Source organism: Pleurodeles waltl, chromosome 8 (assembly GCF_031143425.1).
Source record: "Pleurodeles waltl isolate 20211129_DDA chromosome 8, aPleWal1.hap1.20221129, whole genome shotgun sequence".
Lineage (NCBI taxonomy): Eukaryota > Metazoa > Chordata > Amphibia > Caudata > Salamandridae > Pleurodeles > Pleurodeles waltl.
In genome coordinates, this window is record NC_090447.1 from 1453273532 (window position 1) to 1453291105 (window position 17574).

The following is a 17574-nucleotide window of genomic DNA, read 5'->3' on the forward strand; positions in this document are numbered from 1 at the left end:
GTGAGCATGTGATTTTTGTTGTTGGTTTGCAAGACTGATGTGCTGATGCCTAACTTAGTGTAGCACAGGAAGCACCCAAAAACTTTTCATAGGCGTTTCTCTTCAGTAAGGCTGCCCACAACATTACGGTAAGATGTAGTCCTTGCATCTTTTATTTCATTATCAATCTTTCAGGCACTTAACAACATCAATAACCAAACATTGACAAAGCCTTTAGGGCTGGCATTGGCTGGCAGCCTTTTATCGTCGATTAAGCTTGTTATGTTTTATCATTGTTGTTGCAAATCTTTATTGTTGGGGAAGCTGCTGGGCCCTGGTCAAGAAAAAAAAAAAACACACACAAAACTGGCTAAAAGCAAAAATATATTTGTCTAATAAAGCACACGCTGCCTCAGTATTCCCAGTGGCGTAAAATTAGCTCCTGTGGCCCCCATGATGTAGGGAAGGCTGAGTTCCAGGGAGCCTCTGAGCAGCGGCCCCCTGGCCTGACATCTCCTGACTGGGTCCAGAAGGATTTGCAGGGGTGGGCCCTAACGTTTATTTACACTAAGTACTCCCTGGCACGAAATGGTACTACATTGTGTACAGATGTGTACCTCATTACAGAGCAGTGAAGGTAGCATGGGCTCAAGTGGGGTATTAAAAGTGGGAGGCAATACAAAAGTGAAAATTACTTTTTCGGTTCGCTTGCAAGTTGGTATGCATGTGACACAGTGTTCTTTATAATATGATGTCAGTTCCCCATTTACAGACAGAGGTCAAAAATACTCGACTGATCCAAGCACACCCCCAGTCAGCCCTAGTTACGTAACGCATATTTTTCACCCACTTCTGTGAGACTTTCATGGTCACGTCTCCTTACAGGACTTTCTTGCAACAAAAGGGGTATACGTGTGAATACAGTGTGTTCTTAATTTAATTGTGTATTTTTTTAGCTCTCCAGGACAGCATTGAGCTACTTTCCAATATCACCTGGTAACTGGGTGGCAACCATGAGGATCTGTAAAATGACAATACATATGCCTTTCTTGTTTCAAACAATGACAAAGAGCAGTTTAGAGAGAACCCCTTTAGGTCTGGCCACAGACAGATTTGGCAGTGACTAGATCTTATGTGAACAATCCAAACCAATTTTTAGGTCAGCTCCCTTGAGGCCTTTGTGTGTTTTGTTCTGTATTGTCTTCGTGGATTTATTTTGACGACCACTGTGAAATGTGTAAACGTTAGCTTTAACTGTGTTCTTTTTAAAAATAATATTGTATATGTGGTTAATGTAGAGGGTGAATGTTAGCTTTATAGAGTTGGCCTGTAATAATTGCATAAACCCCTTTATTTAATTTGTGATAAATCTCTTTCATTTATTCGAAGATATGATATTGTTGAATGCTTACTCTAAGTAGATGCATAGTCCCACATTTACTAACACTATAAGATTGGTTTGCATTATTTCAATAATGCAAACCTAATGCAAAGTGTGATCCTGTGATGTACTATCAAACGCAAATCATGACTTGCGTTGGATAGTTTCACAAAGTAATGCAAAATTACGCTATGAGCTGCTTTGTATTACTCTGTGCACCAAGGGGGATTTCCATGGGCGGTGCATGAGCATTCCCATGCAACCACCCAAGAATTTTGACGCAAATAGCTATCTACAACCAATCATAGATAGGGATTTGCTCCAAAATCCTACACCTCCTTGAGGCAGGCGGAATGGGGAATTTTTTTTTCATTTCGCTTCGTCTTCCCTATTTTGCATGTGTGCTGCATTGTGCAGTACGCATACAAAGCAAGAACATTGTTAAAGGACAGTTTTGTACTGGAAGGATACTTTTCCAGTACAAAAGCTGTTCCTTACAGAGTGAACATACCCTTGCACCGTGGCGTAAGCAGCCTAAAGCGTGCCAGCACAGGGAGAGAGGAAAACAGTGGCACATATTAGTAGATCTGAGGGTGTTCCGCTCTGTCCCCTTCTCGTAATGAGGCATATTTGCACCAGGGTCTAGATTTTCATAGATACCACACAACGGAAGTAAAGTTGCTGTGCTGTGTTGCGTGAATGGGAGAGAGCAGAACTGTCACAATGAAGTCAAAGTTTTGTCCAAATAGTGTAATCATCCCTATGTAATTAAAAGGTGGAAGGTGTTCTACATCCAGCAGAAAATAAAGGGCTATGAAATGCAAACATTATTCAGATAGTGTGCAAAGAGTGATCCATTTTACGTGTGAACAGGTTTGGTTTAAAGTCACATTGAATCTTACTTCCATCACAGACCCTGCCATCTAAGTCCCTGTTATTTCAAGAGGTCGATCAAATGGTGGAAGAATATTTAAACTGTTAACCTCTTTTTAATGTCATATGTCTTGAATTCTTAAGTGAGACGTGCATTATAAATGAATATGTACAATACTGGTCTTGAGGCCTGTTTTTTCAATTGAATGAAGGTCTCCCAAAGACTTAGGGCCTGATTACAACTTTGGAGAAAGTGTTAATCTGTCCCAAAAGTGACGGATATACCACCAGCTGTATTACGAGTTCCATAGGATTAACACCTTCCTCCAAAGTTGTAACCAGGCCCTTAGTTGTGTAAAAACTGGTAAGTCTGAAAATTACGATGTTTTGGAACATAAATGGAATATATTGACTAAATAAGCCACTTATTTTATTTTAAACATATATGTCGATAAGATAGATGTAAGCTTGTGTTCTGTTGAGTACATCCTTGATTACGTTTTACATCGTTTATTTTACATTCAGGATTAAATAAAAATGTATGTTAAAATAATATTCATGCGCCTCCATGCAAGGCAAAACTATAAATTGTTGAGAAATCCAATTTGAGCAGAATCTGCTAGTTTTCTCTCTTTAGAAGCCATGTCATTTTGTATGGCACTAGGATCTCTTTTGTATCATGGAGGAACATTATAATGACCCTGATTGCCTTGCATAATTTGCCTTTAGTTGCACAATGTACTGCATAATTTGCATTTAATCATCGCTTAAATGAATCTGACCCGCCGCAGACCTGAAGCCTGCACTGCTGCATAATTCCAGTGACCCTAATTTTAGGCCAAGCCATTAAGGACATCACTGTGACGGTACTGCCTGGGTCCATCTTCTTAATATTATTTTGTGCCTAATGCACCTTCTGTTTCAGTTACAATGTATGACGTGTGTTTTTTTAAAGTGTATTGTTTTCAGTCATTGTTTGGTGATACTTTGTTTCATTTCTATCAGTTACTTTTTGCAGGCCCTCGTGCTTTGCCACATACGGGCTCAATCTCTACATCACTTTGCAGGACAGGTGAGGTTCACTCAACCACTCTGTTATGCACTGAGGCAGTGCTTAATTTGAAAATAAAAATGTGCTTGTGCCCATAGCTCTCCTCTGAAACACGGGGCTATTGCACTGTGAGCACTGAATGCTGAGGCCTTGTAAGTCTAAAGCCATCTCGGGCCACTTGAATCCATTTACAGCCACTCCTGCCCCTTCAGCTCACTCTTGCGGCTTTCTGCTTTCTCCCTTTGTGATGTGTTTTGTTTTTCTCTTCCTCCGTCTTTTTGTATGCGTCTTTTGCTAGCAATAAATGCTTGAGGCAGAAAAATAAGTGCTGGCCCTCAAAAATAAGTGCCTGTGCCCCCCACTGTAAACCACCGGCTCAAATTAAGCACTGCACTGAGGAAACAAGTGTTCTGAACACTTTGACCACTGCTCTAGTATTCAGGTTGCCTAACCTCACCCTCCAGGGCACAGCACCAGAGAGAGGGCACCAATGATGAGTCCTACTTTATACCACAGCCATAAGCACTCTACAAGCAAAGACAGGAAGATCATTTTTCCATCAATGAGAGTTTATTTACCTGTGGGTGTTCAGTTTGGTCCACAAAGACTCCGTTGACCCTCAAAACTCTGTCCCCGTCTTTCAGACCTGCCTTTGCAGCCGCACTTGTGGGTTCAATGCCCCGAACCAAGTGACCAACTATGTCCCGCTCAATGCGCAGAAAAAAGCCAAAGCTCTTCCCCTCCTGTTTGGTGACGATGCATTCTCTTGGCTGAAGAGGGGAGGCCATGGTTGCTGGGAAAAGAGAAAGGTGGACATATCATCACAACTTGCATAAGTGCACATAGGCAGCCACATTTAGTAAGTCCAACACATTTAGTTATTGCTTCCAGTTTTCATTCACACAGACATTCATATATATTTACCTGTCTGTATTTATTTATTTGTGTTTAATGAATAATAAAGGAAGTATGTGTTCTTTTGAGTGACTCTCAATGCTGTCAGTCATAACTGGCAAGCCACTCCTTGTGCAGACTGACAGCGTGAGGGTGTTAAAAAGCAGGAAGAGATCCTTGAAAATGTTAAATGTCCACCATTGCCACAGAGGAAAACATCTGCCTTTGCATGGGCAAACATAACTTGTCCAGCAACTCTCTTTCATGTCAGGGTCCTAAATTCCAAGAAGAAATTCTCCTTAACATGTACAGCACAATCTCCCTCCCCATCAGAAACACAGGCCAGTCATCATACATTTCCATCTCAAATATAACTCTGTAACAAATCCAAAATACTCAATCAATCAGTTTTTGTAATGCGCAACTACTCACCCGTGAGGGTCTCAAGGCACGGGAGGAGGCTTTGGGTGGAAGACAGAGCCTCATTCAAAGAGCAACGTCTTGAAGTTCTTCCTGAAGATGGTGAGCGATGGGCTTTGTCGCACCGCACAAACATTATGGATAGCCTATGCAACCTTTTGATGCCCTCATAGTGCTTATAGCAGTTCTAACATCTAAACTGTACTCCTTACATACTTTCATAGGTAACCTCCTCATCCATGTGACACGGATGCAAGACAGTTTTGGCGCCCATACAACCGTATTGTCCCAAAGACAGATTCATCAAAATTCCTTATCTTTTACATCTGAGAAACAACCTCACCATTAAAATTTGACCTGCGTGATCCCAAACAGGGCATAGAATCCACACCCACTAAGAAAACATGTAAAGTATGCTAATGCTGTCTTAGATAAATACATACCCTAAATGTCAACAAACACTCAAACAATAGCACAGCCAAACCAATCCATTGCATCACCCACAAGTGCAGCATGGTAGTAACTAAAACCACAACCATCTCAGCTGTCTTAAAGTACCTAATGCTAGGCCACTTCCTCCACACATAAACATGACTGTCCTTTAACACCGAACCTTAGGTGGACATTATCCTACTTTAAGGTTATAGCATAACATTTTTTACCAATGGAAAAAGTATGGGTGGAAGAGCAGTTATTATACACAAACACACTTTCAGTTTACAAACACAAGCATACCAATGCCCTAAATTCCAGTGCCTTCAGAGACATATGTGTCCCACCAACTCACACCTTACCTACCACCCACTGGCAACATCCTCAGATTTGCAAGACCTCATCGCCTTTATGACTACTTAAAGACTGACATCATGAAAATGAATTTTTCTGATTGACTAGGTACAACACGTTTAATACAGGAGTCAACTTATTGCATCCTCCCCAAAAGCCAACAAAAAAGTTGAATCATCAACCATCAATCTAATCACTGCAGAAATTAACACAATGAAAATTGATGATTTCATCATTCACGACTGGTCTACTCACTTCAAAATTCCCTTAAAATTCTTACCCCTCTCATCATAAAAATGGAACCATCCCAAACCCGCCTACCTTTGAAGCAACAACTCTAAATACATATAACCTAATTTCCTAGCCAACAGCGGAAGGGTCATGGTTTCCTCTGTGAAAGTTCATTACTCAAAGCAACACATTCAGTTGAGTGGCATATACAGTTTGTTTGCAATGTAATGGAGCGATTTTTTTGTATATTGCAAAGGGCATCACATGTGAGGAGGAATAGGTAGCTCAAGGGAAGACAGCAGGGCTCTATAATGCTTTCTAAACACTTGAGGGCATATTTAAGAGCCCCTGGTGCCATCTACTGACACATTAGCGTCATTTTTGTTAGATGGCCAAAATGCCAGCTCCATATTTACAAAGTGGCGCAATGCATACATTGCGCACTTTGTAATCCTTTGCGCTACATTATACCTGCGCCAGGCATAATGCATGCAAAAAGGGCATTCCCCCATTGGGGTGGTGAAAAAATTGATTTCCTTGCATTATTTTTTTCGGCACTTTTAATGTCTGCTCAGAGCAAGCACTAAAAGGGGGCACACCATTGAATACAGTGGGCCCCTATTTACTCTGTAGAAGTAGCGCCAATATTTTGGTGCTACTCCTTCAGCGTACATCAATAACATCAACAAAAATGATGCTATTGCCCCTATCACTGAGCCCTGGTGCACAGTATTTTAAATATGGTGCGCACATGGTGGCAGTAGGGGGCGCTGAAGGGCGCAAGAAAGGTGACGCTGCTTCTCTGTGCAATGCCAGTTTTCTTAAATATGCCTCTTGGTGCTCAAATCCGTAGTGAACAAAATGCGACTAGGGGCCGAATCATGACACTGTTTTCTGCTCCGGCGCACAAGTGGTCTGTGCTGTGCATTTTTTTGGGCCTCGTGAGCCCATACATTAAGTCGAAATATATCTCAGTCAGTGTATGTGTTAATCTTAGCAGAGCTTGGAAACAGAACATCTGTTTTATGCAAATGAAGGGTGTGAAGTGAATTCATTTAACCTGGGAATTCTCTGAGCTAGTGCTTTATTTTCAGATAGCACAGCTCAGAAACACAGAGTCCAACATTACCCTCTTTTTACTAGCTGTATTAGCTGAAAATAAAGCACTATCTCAAATAAAAATTGGGTTAAATTAATTGGCTTTCCAACCTACAGGACAGACAAGCAGCCTTTCGCTAGATCTCGCTTAGTTCCTGTTCCTGTGCGCCTGCGGTATGATTTTTGCTCCAAATTACTCTTAATTACTCAGTACTCGCGTAATTTCATCTCAAAAGAGTAAAGCGTAATTGCTAAAATCGCTCCATTACTCCAGCATAATGAAAATTTCGCCCAGGCCTACACAAAACTGGGTTCGACTCAGTGCTGCACCAAAAAAGCTCATCATGATACGGCTCTAGATGTTTTCCCCGGACAAAGAAGTGTGCTATCCCAAGTGCGTCCGGCGCCCGGCGGACAGCTACTTTTTGCTTGCGCCATGACCGGGCTAAGGTGTATCGTGATAAACGTTTACCTTGGCTGTAGTGCTTCACGCAGCAGTTATTGATTTGCAGAAGGGTGGACTTTTCCCCATCCCTCCATTCTGCGCCAGGTCAGCTAAGACCTTTGCTTCTGAAGAAGGAGCAGCGCCTCGTGATCGCCCATTAATCTTTGGGAGCGGCGGGGAGGTGCTGATGCTTGCTGGAAAGGCTCTGACCTCCTCCTACTTACGGACTCTCTTGAGATTGTGTAGCGTTCCTTTCTGCAATCTGATGGGCAAGGCGGGCAAGTGTGACTAATGCTGGGATTCCACGACTCGGCCATAAAGTGGATTGGAATGAATCAGCCACAGGGCTCCAAGTCCGCACAGTGAACGGGTCATCTGGGTCGGATTACAATTAAGTCGTTCTGGTTTCCGTTTTTTTACGCATGCACACCGAAGGAAACAATTCTGGCCCATATTTATACTTTGTTTACGCCGTATTTACGTCGTTTTTTTGACGCAAAAGCAGCGCAAATTTACAAAATACAACTGTGGCCCATATTTATACGTTTTTAGCGCCGCATTTGCGTCATTTTTTGACGCAAAAACGACGCAAACTTGCAAAATACAATTGTATTTTGTAAGTTTGCTCCGTTTTTGCATTAAAAAGGGGCACAAATCCGGCGCTAATAAAGTATAAATATGGGCCACAGTTGTATTTTGTAAGTTTGCGCTGCTTTTGCGTCAAAAAACGACGCAAATGCGACGCTAAAAATGTATAAATATGGGCCTCTGTCTTTCGCGATGCGTTTATTTTTAAAAACGGCAAAAACAGAGAGTATGATTTCTTATGGAAAATTCTCAGACCCATATTTATACTTTTTTAGCGCCACATTTGTGTCATTTTTTTGACGCAGAAACGGCGCAAACTTGCAAAATACAATTGTGTTTTGTAAGTTTGCGCCGCTTTTGCGTCTAAAAATGACGCAAATTCGGCGCTAAAAAAGTATAAATATGGGCCTCAGTGCTCTCAGTCAAGACTGTCAGGCCGATATCTGCGCAGTTTGGAAGCATGGGGAGTTAAAAATGGGGGCAGACCTTAGTAATGAAACTTGAATAGTAGCAAAAGTGCACCTCATTGTATAATGTGCCCCGATGGGTGTCTGTTTTATGCTATATAGTTATAAGGCTGTTATAATACTAAAACCTGGCAAACACTTAAGTCTCATTGTACAGTCATAAGTTAAACCATGTGGAAATATACTGAAGTCCTCATTTGACTTAAAATCAATATGGCTAAAACATTTTGTGGTGGAGAGGTGGTTAAAATCCATAGCAACCACACTGACAGCACTATATTGAAGAAGCATTAAATGCACACATAGACTCTTTCTTGTTTCCATACCTCTGATGGTCTGAGGTAGGGTTGGAGAAACCCTAGTCAATGATGTCATCACCAGCAGGCACATGTAGAACCTTCTCCTGAAAACAATAGGGGCCATATTTATACTTTTTGACGCAAAACTGCACTAACGCAGTTTTGCGTCAAAAAAATTAGCGCCGGCTAACGCCATTCTGAAGCGCCATGCGGGCGCCGTATTTATTCAATGACGTTAGCCGGCGTTAGCCGCCGGCGCTGCCTGGTGTGCGTGGAAAAAAACGACGTACACCAGGCAGCGCCGGTGTAGGGGGAAAATGGAGTATGGGCGTCCAAAAATGGTGCAAGTCAGGCTGAGGCAAAAAAATCGCCTCAACCCGTATTGCGCTTTTTTTTTACGACGCCCAACCCCCATTGAAATGACTCCTGTCTTAGCAAAGACAGGAGTCATGCCCCCTTGCCCAATGGCCATGCCCAGGGGACTTATGTCCCCTGGGCATGGCCATTGGGCATAGTGGCACAAATCAGGCCCCCCTATGCCACAAAAAAAATAATACTTACCTGAACTTACCTTAATGTCCCTGGGGTGGGTCCCTCCATCCTTGGGTGTCCTCCTGGGGTGGGCAAGGGTGGCAGGGGGTGTCCCTGGGGGCAGGGGAGGGCATCTCTGGGCTCATTCTGAGCCCACAGGTCCCTTAACGCCTGCCCTGACCCAGGCGTTAAAATCCGGCGCTAATGCTGGTTTTTTAGACCGGCCCACTCCCGGGCGTCATTTTTGCCCGGGAGTATAAATACGACGCATATGCATCGGAGTCATTTTTTAAGACGGGAACGCCTACCTTGCATATCATTAACGCAAGGAATGTGTTCACGCAAAAAAATGACGCTAACTCCATGAACTTTGGCGCTAGACGCGTCTAACGCCAAAGTATAAATATGGAGTTAGTTTTGCGTCGAATTTGCGTCGAAAAAAACGACGCAAATTCGGCGCAAACGGAGTATAAATATGCCCCAAAGTGTCTTTTCTACATTTACTTGCATTTCGTTTCCACTGGAATATTGTTCGTAGAAACCATTAATGGTAATCCTGCTTTGTAGAGATGAATTTATTTCTCTTAGTTTATGGGAGCCGAAGAAATGCGTCTTTATTGAGTGAACCCAACTCTCGTATTTCCACAGGACTCTACACCATCCTTCAGATTTTGCTGCATACTAAATGAAATCTTGGTGTAAAAACCCGCCTCTACATTTCTTACTACTTTCCAGACGAGGCATCACTATGCATAGGTAATAAGATAATGTCAGCGCTACTCACCTGTAATAACTCACCCCCGTTGAGTTGTGACGTCACAACGCTTCCCCCTGAGACAGCAGATAGGGTAAAAATAACTTTCTAAGTAAATCACCCGATTATTACTTAAACGATTAAAGGGAAAGTTGTCTTCGGTTGCTTTTCTTTCTGTTCCCCTGGGAAATCCATTCATTAGCCAATCATGAGTCAATCTAGCCTGCTCTAGAGTTTTTGATATCCTAGAAAAAAGCCCACAGGTTTTCCTCAAAGTTATGTAAACCACGCTAATGGGCACATCAGAAGGTTATGTGACGAATGCTTTGCTCCCTAAACGAGGACCATTAGCAATAACACATTGAGCAAAGGACGTGCAGTCTTCATAGCTCTTTGCTCCTAGTGAGACTTGTGCATTATAAGTGAAAATGTACACTAATGGTCTTGGTGGCTGTTTTTAAATAGAATGAAGGTCCCTCAAAGGCTTCATTGTGTAAAAATGGGTAAGTCTGAAAATTATGATGTTTTAGATCATAAATGGATTATGTTGAATAAATGAGCCACTTATTTTAAAATAAAAATATATGTCAATAAAATGGATGCAAGTTTGCGTTCTGTTGAGCACAGATGTGTTCATGTTTGCTAGTAAACATGTCTCTGCAGCCACCCGCATTGTGTTTTGGTGGCTGTTTTTTGGACCAGACAGGAATCCTCCATAATGGAGTCTCAGCTGTTTTCAGCTTCTGTTTTCAGTGCCCAGGTTTTAAAATAAAGTCCGCTGTGGTGAAGTTGGAGTAGGAGGCGATGCACACATGGAATACATGCTGGGAATGTCTGTTGAGACCCCTTCATGATTGCCAGAGGAAAATCGACTCCTGCAGTACCCGCGCTGCAGCTATATGGGAGGAGTATAAATCTTCTCATTAACAGTGCCCCACCAGGGAGGTACAACCACCAAATGGGAAGCCTTGGCAGTCTGGTAGCTTGTGATGGAAGTTGAAGAATCTGAGGATTAAGACCAAGGAAGTCAGCAAAGCACCAAACTTCTCCTGACAGCAGGAAGGAGAAAAGAGTCAAGCAATACTCCGTAGGGTGGAATTCTAGAAGATACAACTGTTAGAAGTTAAAACCCTGGACACAAATAGTAACAAGGGGGTAAGCAATGCAACGAAAAATAAGAGAACAAATGAGTTGCTACACATCTTCCATTTGTAATTGCCTACCTTATATATGATGCAAACAGGAACTAAAATAACAAGAAAAGGTTCAACTTCTTCCTCGACAAGGAATCTCAAATTCTATTCTGTTTATGGCATGTTGTGAAGGGCTGGTCACAAGGCTTGTCCAAGCCCCTTTCCAGAAGTCATTGCATTTGTTTAGTAAACCAGGAGGCATGGGTTTGACATTGTTTGTTCTAAGTTGTATTCCAGAGTCCTGCAGCCTTACCTTATGTGTGGTGCTCTAAGCAGCCCACCGAACACCCCTCCAGGTAACCGAATGTACGGAGAAGGCTGAGTCGTCTAGGCCAGTGGTTCACAACCTTTTGACTTCTGTGGACGCCCACTTTATCATTATTGGAACCCAAGGACCCTCACTGAATCATTATTGGAATCTGGGGACCCCCCAGTGCGTCCTTAATCAATACTGGGGACCTAATCTGTTTAATATTATTTGATTTTCTAAGCAGTCACGGACCCCCTGAGGAGGCTTCACGGATCCCCAAGGGGTCCCCGGACCACAGGTTGGGAACCACTGGTCTAGGCGTAGCAGATGCTCATCCATGCTCTGGTCATAGAGTCTTGGAACATGCTGCCTGGCAGCATGTGGAGAGTTTTTTCCCTTCTTGACGAAATGCAGTCTTCAGTAAGTACTTCACACTGCTCTCTGTAGAGATGTAACATAGGTGCAGGCTGTACGAGGAAGACTTTAGTCTCACTCAGCTGGCATCTCTGCAGAGATTGTACTGTGGCAGATGAGACAGAGAATACATTAGCTGGGACTTGCTAAACGCTTGCTTGCCAAGTCCTTATAATTTATTTGGTAATTCAAGAACAAATGTCCCATTTCTGTTTGTCTGAAGTGTAAAATTTGTAGTGTTCACATGTTTTCACACTTAGGATAAAGTATGCCTAACCCATATTTTTTGGCTTGCATGAGGTAGCAGAGTAATTCCCCTATCAATTTCTACGTCACAAATGCATGTGCATAACTATTTTACTCTATATTTATGTACTTGTAAAGTTGTGTATAAATCCCTTAGCCAGCCATAATGGAATTCATGCTTTAAAGTGTTGGATCAGTTAATTACTCTGCTGGATAATTGGTACTTCAAAGCTCTCTCTGGAATAATAGACCCATCCGGGAGATTATCGTTCTCCTGGCAGAGCAAGAGGCAGAGGGGAAGTCTGTATAAGATAACTTGCCAAGCAGAAGGGAGGGACTGTGGAGTAGCATCCTTTACAAACAAGACCAAAGAGAGATTGCAAAATATTGGGGATGGTAATGATCCCCTAATTACATTTTTATCCTGGAATGTGGCAGGTGTGCTATCAAAAACAACCAACCCAGAGTGGTGCAGTTTCATAGATCAACATCATATCATTCTTTTATAGGAGACATGGGCCCCTTCTATGATTTATAGAGCAGGTTACTAGACCTTCCAGAAGGCTGCGCTCCCATCGCCATCTGGGAGGGCATCAGGGGGCCTGATAACTTGGCTAAAGCACAATATGTTCCCCAAGGCAAAGGAGCTATTTAGCCCCACTAGGGATATATTAGCTGTGGAGGTGGAATTTAGCAGTCCAAGGGGGCCTACTCGCATAGTATTTGTGAATATATACACATTAGACATGGCCTACAAAGCACACAGATTGCTCTGCTAAATTCGCTTACAGATCTTTTGAACCATCTACCAGAGGGGCAGGGCTTAATCGTTGCAAGGGACTGCAATATGCAACTGAGTTGTAAGGATGATTACCAGCAAGAAGGAACCCAGCTTGCAGACCCCTGGGACAGATCAGGCCCGGTCTAGGTCACAACAAAGAATACAGGGGGAACATTAGATCTACTTGAGAACTTAATAAAAAGTATGGGGCTAAGAATAGTAAATGGAAATACGAAGTCAGATACTCCGGCGTTGCCTACATACAGAAAAGGATCATATTCGAGCCATTTAGATTATATTTTAGTAGACGATATACTCTGGAACTCTCTTATTGATATGGCTGTCTCTCCACGAGACGATAGTGACCACCAAGCTCTCTGTACATCCTTCTTAACTTCCACATTTAATTGTAACACACTGACTAATTGGGTGAAGGGTAACGCTTTAATTCCGACAAACGATTATAGAAACGTGAGATGGGAAATGGTGGCAGAAGATGTAAAGTGCCAGATATCAATATATAAAGTAGTTATATCGACTCTTCTCCCCCTGAAGTACACTGATTTTGCACTGGTCGACTTGATTAATTTGCATGGTAGCTTGGTCAACTGGTTAAGACCATATTTTTAGGTAGTAAGGAGGCAGGTGGAAACTAGGGATAGACCACTGAGATGGTTCTCTAGCTCCTGCCGACGGGCCAAAATACAGCTATTGGGAGCACTGCAGGCAGGGAGTCGCCGAGAGATAAGAGCAACTAGAACTGCATGTAAAACAACACTGAAAAATGCTAAAAAAGAGTGGGAAACCAAATATTGGAATGCTCTGGTAGATGCTCTCCATGAGAAGGATACAAAACTGTTTTGGAAATTGGTGGCAGAAAAAGGACATTCCCAAAATGTGGAGAGCTATCCAGCAATCCAGCCAGAAATTTGGGTGTCACAATTTGGAAATCTGTACAGAGCGGCTCAGATTAGCTGCATCAATGTTCCTTCACCAATACCAAAGGGGTCTTCTATTTCTTATATACCAACTTCTTGGGCAGCTATTTCATCTAATTTTGCCTTGGACCTTTTTTTCCCTAAAAGAAACAACCCTGGCTCTTCAAACATTACGCAAAGGAAAGGCTCCTGGTCTAGATGATATTCCAGGTCACTTGTATTTGTCCCGACCCAGAACTTGGTCTCTATATCTAAATGCACTTAGCAACGTGATTCTGAGGGGTGGTGGGCTTCCCCATACATGGCAAGGAGCAATTATAGTTCCTGTTTTTAAAAAGGGGTCAAGGGAATTACCAACTGACTATAGACCAATAAGTTTAATTGATGTGAGCCAAAAAGTATTTTGTAAGCAGGTCTTGACTAGACTGCAGACATGGATAGAGGACTTTCAGATCCTCTCCAATTTCCAGGCGGGATTCAGGAAAGGATGAGTACAATAGACCAGGCGTTCAGGTTTAACCTCCTTTGGTGGAAATACCTGACACTCAATAAGAGCCACCTGTATGTGGCCTTTATTGATTTAAAGGCCGCCTTTGATATGATCCCACGGGACTTACTGTGGAATGTCTTGGAGTCTTATCAACTTGATGAAGAACTGCTGAGATTGATAAAATATCTCCATGAGGGAACTTATGCTCAGGTACGCTGGTCTCAAGGTGGAGACCTGACAGAAGCCATACCCGTTGATAGGGGAGTCAGACAGGGTGTGTCTTAGCTCCCACACTGTTTAACCTCTTTATCAATGGTGTGGTAGATCAGCTGATGCATTGTAGCCATGATGCCCCGAAGCTAACAGGAGTTCCGTTCCCCATTTTAATGTTTGCGGATGATACTCTACTGATTTCAAGAACCCCAATGGACCTCCAAAGTGAACTTTTCTGTGCTAAGAGGGGCCTTGAAATAAATCCAACTAAGACCAAGTCTATGGCCTTTAATCCGCATAAGTCATTTAGGGGGAAAATGACCATAGCTGGACAATTGGTAGAGAGAGTTAGCCAATTTGATTATTTGGGGATCAGACTAGCGGATGACCAACAGTAGTCGGCACAGATTAGAAAGAGTTTGTCTGTCCTCCGGCAGAGGTCAGCAGTGATAGGGAGGAAAATTGCCTCCAACATCTCGGAAGGAGAAATTTCACCTGCCATTACAGTATACAAGGCAGCGGCAGTGGCTGCTTCGAGTTATGGTGCCAAGTTATGGGGGTACTGTAATTCCAGAAGTCTGACAACGGTAGAAAATCGCTTTATGCATAACTTCATGCGTTTGCCGGTGAGTACTCCTCTCACACCCCTTAGATTTGATCTAGCTCTAAATGAGATCCATAATGAAATTGTCCTGGGACCTCTTATGTACTGGGTCCGTCTCTGGACATCTGAACATCTGTCCACCTATCAAGCAGCAGCAGCTGAGCTCTTAGCGGATGGTGGTGCATTAAACATTCCTTGGTTCAAATACATTATAGATATGAGTCAATTCATTAAAATGAAGGAGGTGTAGAGAGATCCCTGTAATTTAACCAAGGAAGCAATAGTACGCATGAGGCGGTGCTACTAGGAGACGATTTTGGTGCAGACCTGGACCAAAAAGGCCCAAGGTAGTAGGACACTACAGTTTTTAGATCATAAATGTAGTCCCAAGTTTGAGGCCTATAAGGACAACATAAATCCCCCGTACATTAAAAGCCTTTTTATTAAATTCAGGCTAGGGATTTTGCCACTCAAGACATTCACTGTAAGGTGGAGTAAGGAGGATAACCATTTGAGCTTTTGCCATTTTTGTCACGAGCAACCAGAGAAACTTGCACAATTTATGTTCTTCTGCCCTAGATATTTGGTTTCTAGGAAGCAGTGGATTATTCCTCTATGTAGATCATTGGGGATAAGGAAACACAATACATCCTTACGAATTTTGGTAAGTGACACAAGTGACAAGGTAGTTTTTGCAGTCGCAAAATATCTCCAAAGTGCATGGGCTATAAGAACTAGAGAAAATCTTGCTGACTGATTGGCAAAACTAAAATGACTCCAGGCAGAAGCAGATTATTAAGTGAAATCAAGATAGAAAGGTTTTTAGCTTCTTAAAATTTAATGCCTGTCCCATATTGTTCCTATATTTGTGTGTTTTTATAATCTATTTTAGAAGAAATTGTTAGGTCTTTTTAATGTATTATATGGCACCCTTCTTTTCTATTATCTACTATTTATTGTATGATTATGTTATGCTGTCTTATTGGATACTTTTATGGCTTTAGCCGAAATAAAGTTATTTATTGATATTGAACTGCTTCTTCTTGACACACAAGCATTGGCAGCATGTTTACACCTGGAACAAAGGGAGGGCATGCAGACCTTTGACTACAGCCACGTCTAGGGTTTTTCTTGGAAGAAAGAGACCAGACTTGCCTGGGCAGAGCTTGGCTCAGAGAGAGTACCCTGTCCCAATTCTCCTTCAAGCTGCCATTTTGATTCTTCCTGGAATGCTGTGCAAGGAAATTAGACAGCCTGTGGGCTGCTCCACGGAAATGCAGTCTGGGAGAGAGATGTGACATCTCTGGAATGGGTATGGACTACCCCCTTCCAGAAATCTCCACCTCCATTTTTAAACCCCTGCACAGGGAAGAACCCATGAGATTAAGTGGTCCAACAGACAAAAGGAGCTGTAGCAGTTTACTGATGACCCCCTGTATGGAGTTTGCGGGATCCACTCTTAACTCGTATCCTTAGACGTTATTTGGACTCTGTCCCCAGAGCTAGAGGTACAAGCATCTCAGCTCTTTCTCTGAGACAGTAGAATGAGGCTTCTGTAGTCTGGTCCTAGTTGTAGTTGCATAGGAGAGGGTACCCGAGGCTCCTGTTAGACACACAGGCACCTTGAAAGTGGCTGAAGGTGTTGGGTGCTTCGGGAGTGAAAGCAAAAGGAGGGTCTGTGTTGAGAACCTTGAGGTAGTCCTGCAGGCAGAACCCAAGGAGACTACAGAGTGCTGGGCAGCAGGGTACTGCCAGACTTACAGCGAGCATCTGCTGAAAAAGAAGAAGCAGCAGCAGTGTCCGACGCTGTGAAAATCATCAAGGACATTTCATCAAATATTTGGAACACAGAAGGCCCCACAAGAACAGAGCACTCCATCTGGCTGGAGTGCACCACAAGGAATCCAATATAGCAAATCCTTTCAAACTTGGCACAACTGTTGGAGATATCCTATTAAAAGTAAATGCTTATGTGCAATGCTTTTGTTTTTTGCAGTGTGTCTGAGTGTAGAGGGCACCAATGCATTTCCTAAATCTCAACTGAGATAAGAAAATCACCTCCAGAGAGCCGAGGGTGGGAACTCATGTGCAATGGCATATCCCAATTTGAGGTGGAGACCGCCACTCATTACATTTGCCTGGGGAGCCGCTAGGCCTGACCGAGTGGCCTGAAAGGAAAGGGGCTCACCAAGCACAGTGTGCTGTCACACTACCTTCTTCCTTGCTCCAGTGCTGGGAACTGGCCACACAGGAGTCTACAGACAGGCGTGTGGAGAAGTATGGGGAAGCTGGCTCCCTCGCTACCACTGGGTAGAGACTGCTGAGCAGGTGTTGAGCCTCCTGTACCACAGGTTTTGAGACTCCTAAATGGTCCCTGGTAAACAGTGCACTGGTGGCCCCTGAGGGCAGGGGCATCCGCAAGTGAGTACTTCTGCACTGAGGAGGGAGGGTAGAAATAAAAACTTTCATTGAAACATTCCCCTGTTTTGCAGTGTTTATTGTTGGTAGTATGTTAAAGACTATAGGTATGGCTTTCTAATGGTAAAAGAAAATACATGCTTATATTTGTAATATCGTTATTGTTGAATGCATATTGATCACCCTGTGACAAAGCCAATGCACTTGATTTGCTATAACTTTTTACCACA

The 17574-nt window shown here is 42.9% G+C and overlaps 1 protein-coding gene across 3 annotated transcripts in view; it reads right to left on the reverse strand.

Annotated features, from left to right (window-relative positions):
* Nucleotides 1–17574, reverse strand: part of PDZK1 (PDZ domain containing 1) — a 106007-nt gene that overhangs the window by 68412 nt on the left and 20021 nt on the right. For 2 of the 3 annotated variants that reach the window (XM_069202626.1, XM_069202627.1), the window contains one exon: nt 3863–4077. In XM_069202626.1, the coding sequence (XP_069058727.1) occupies nt 3863–4072 (210 nt within the window). In that variant the 5' untranslated portion in view covers nt 4073–4077. Of the gene's footprint in view, nt 1–3862; nt 4078–7185; nt 7320–17574 lie in introns of those variants that run through there. The other variant, XM_069202628.1, reaches the window with a different exon arrangement.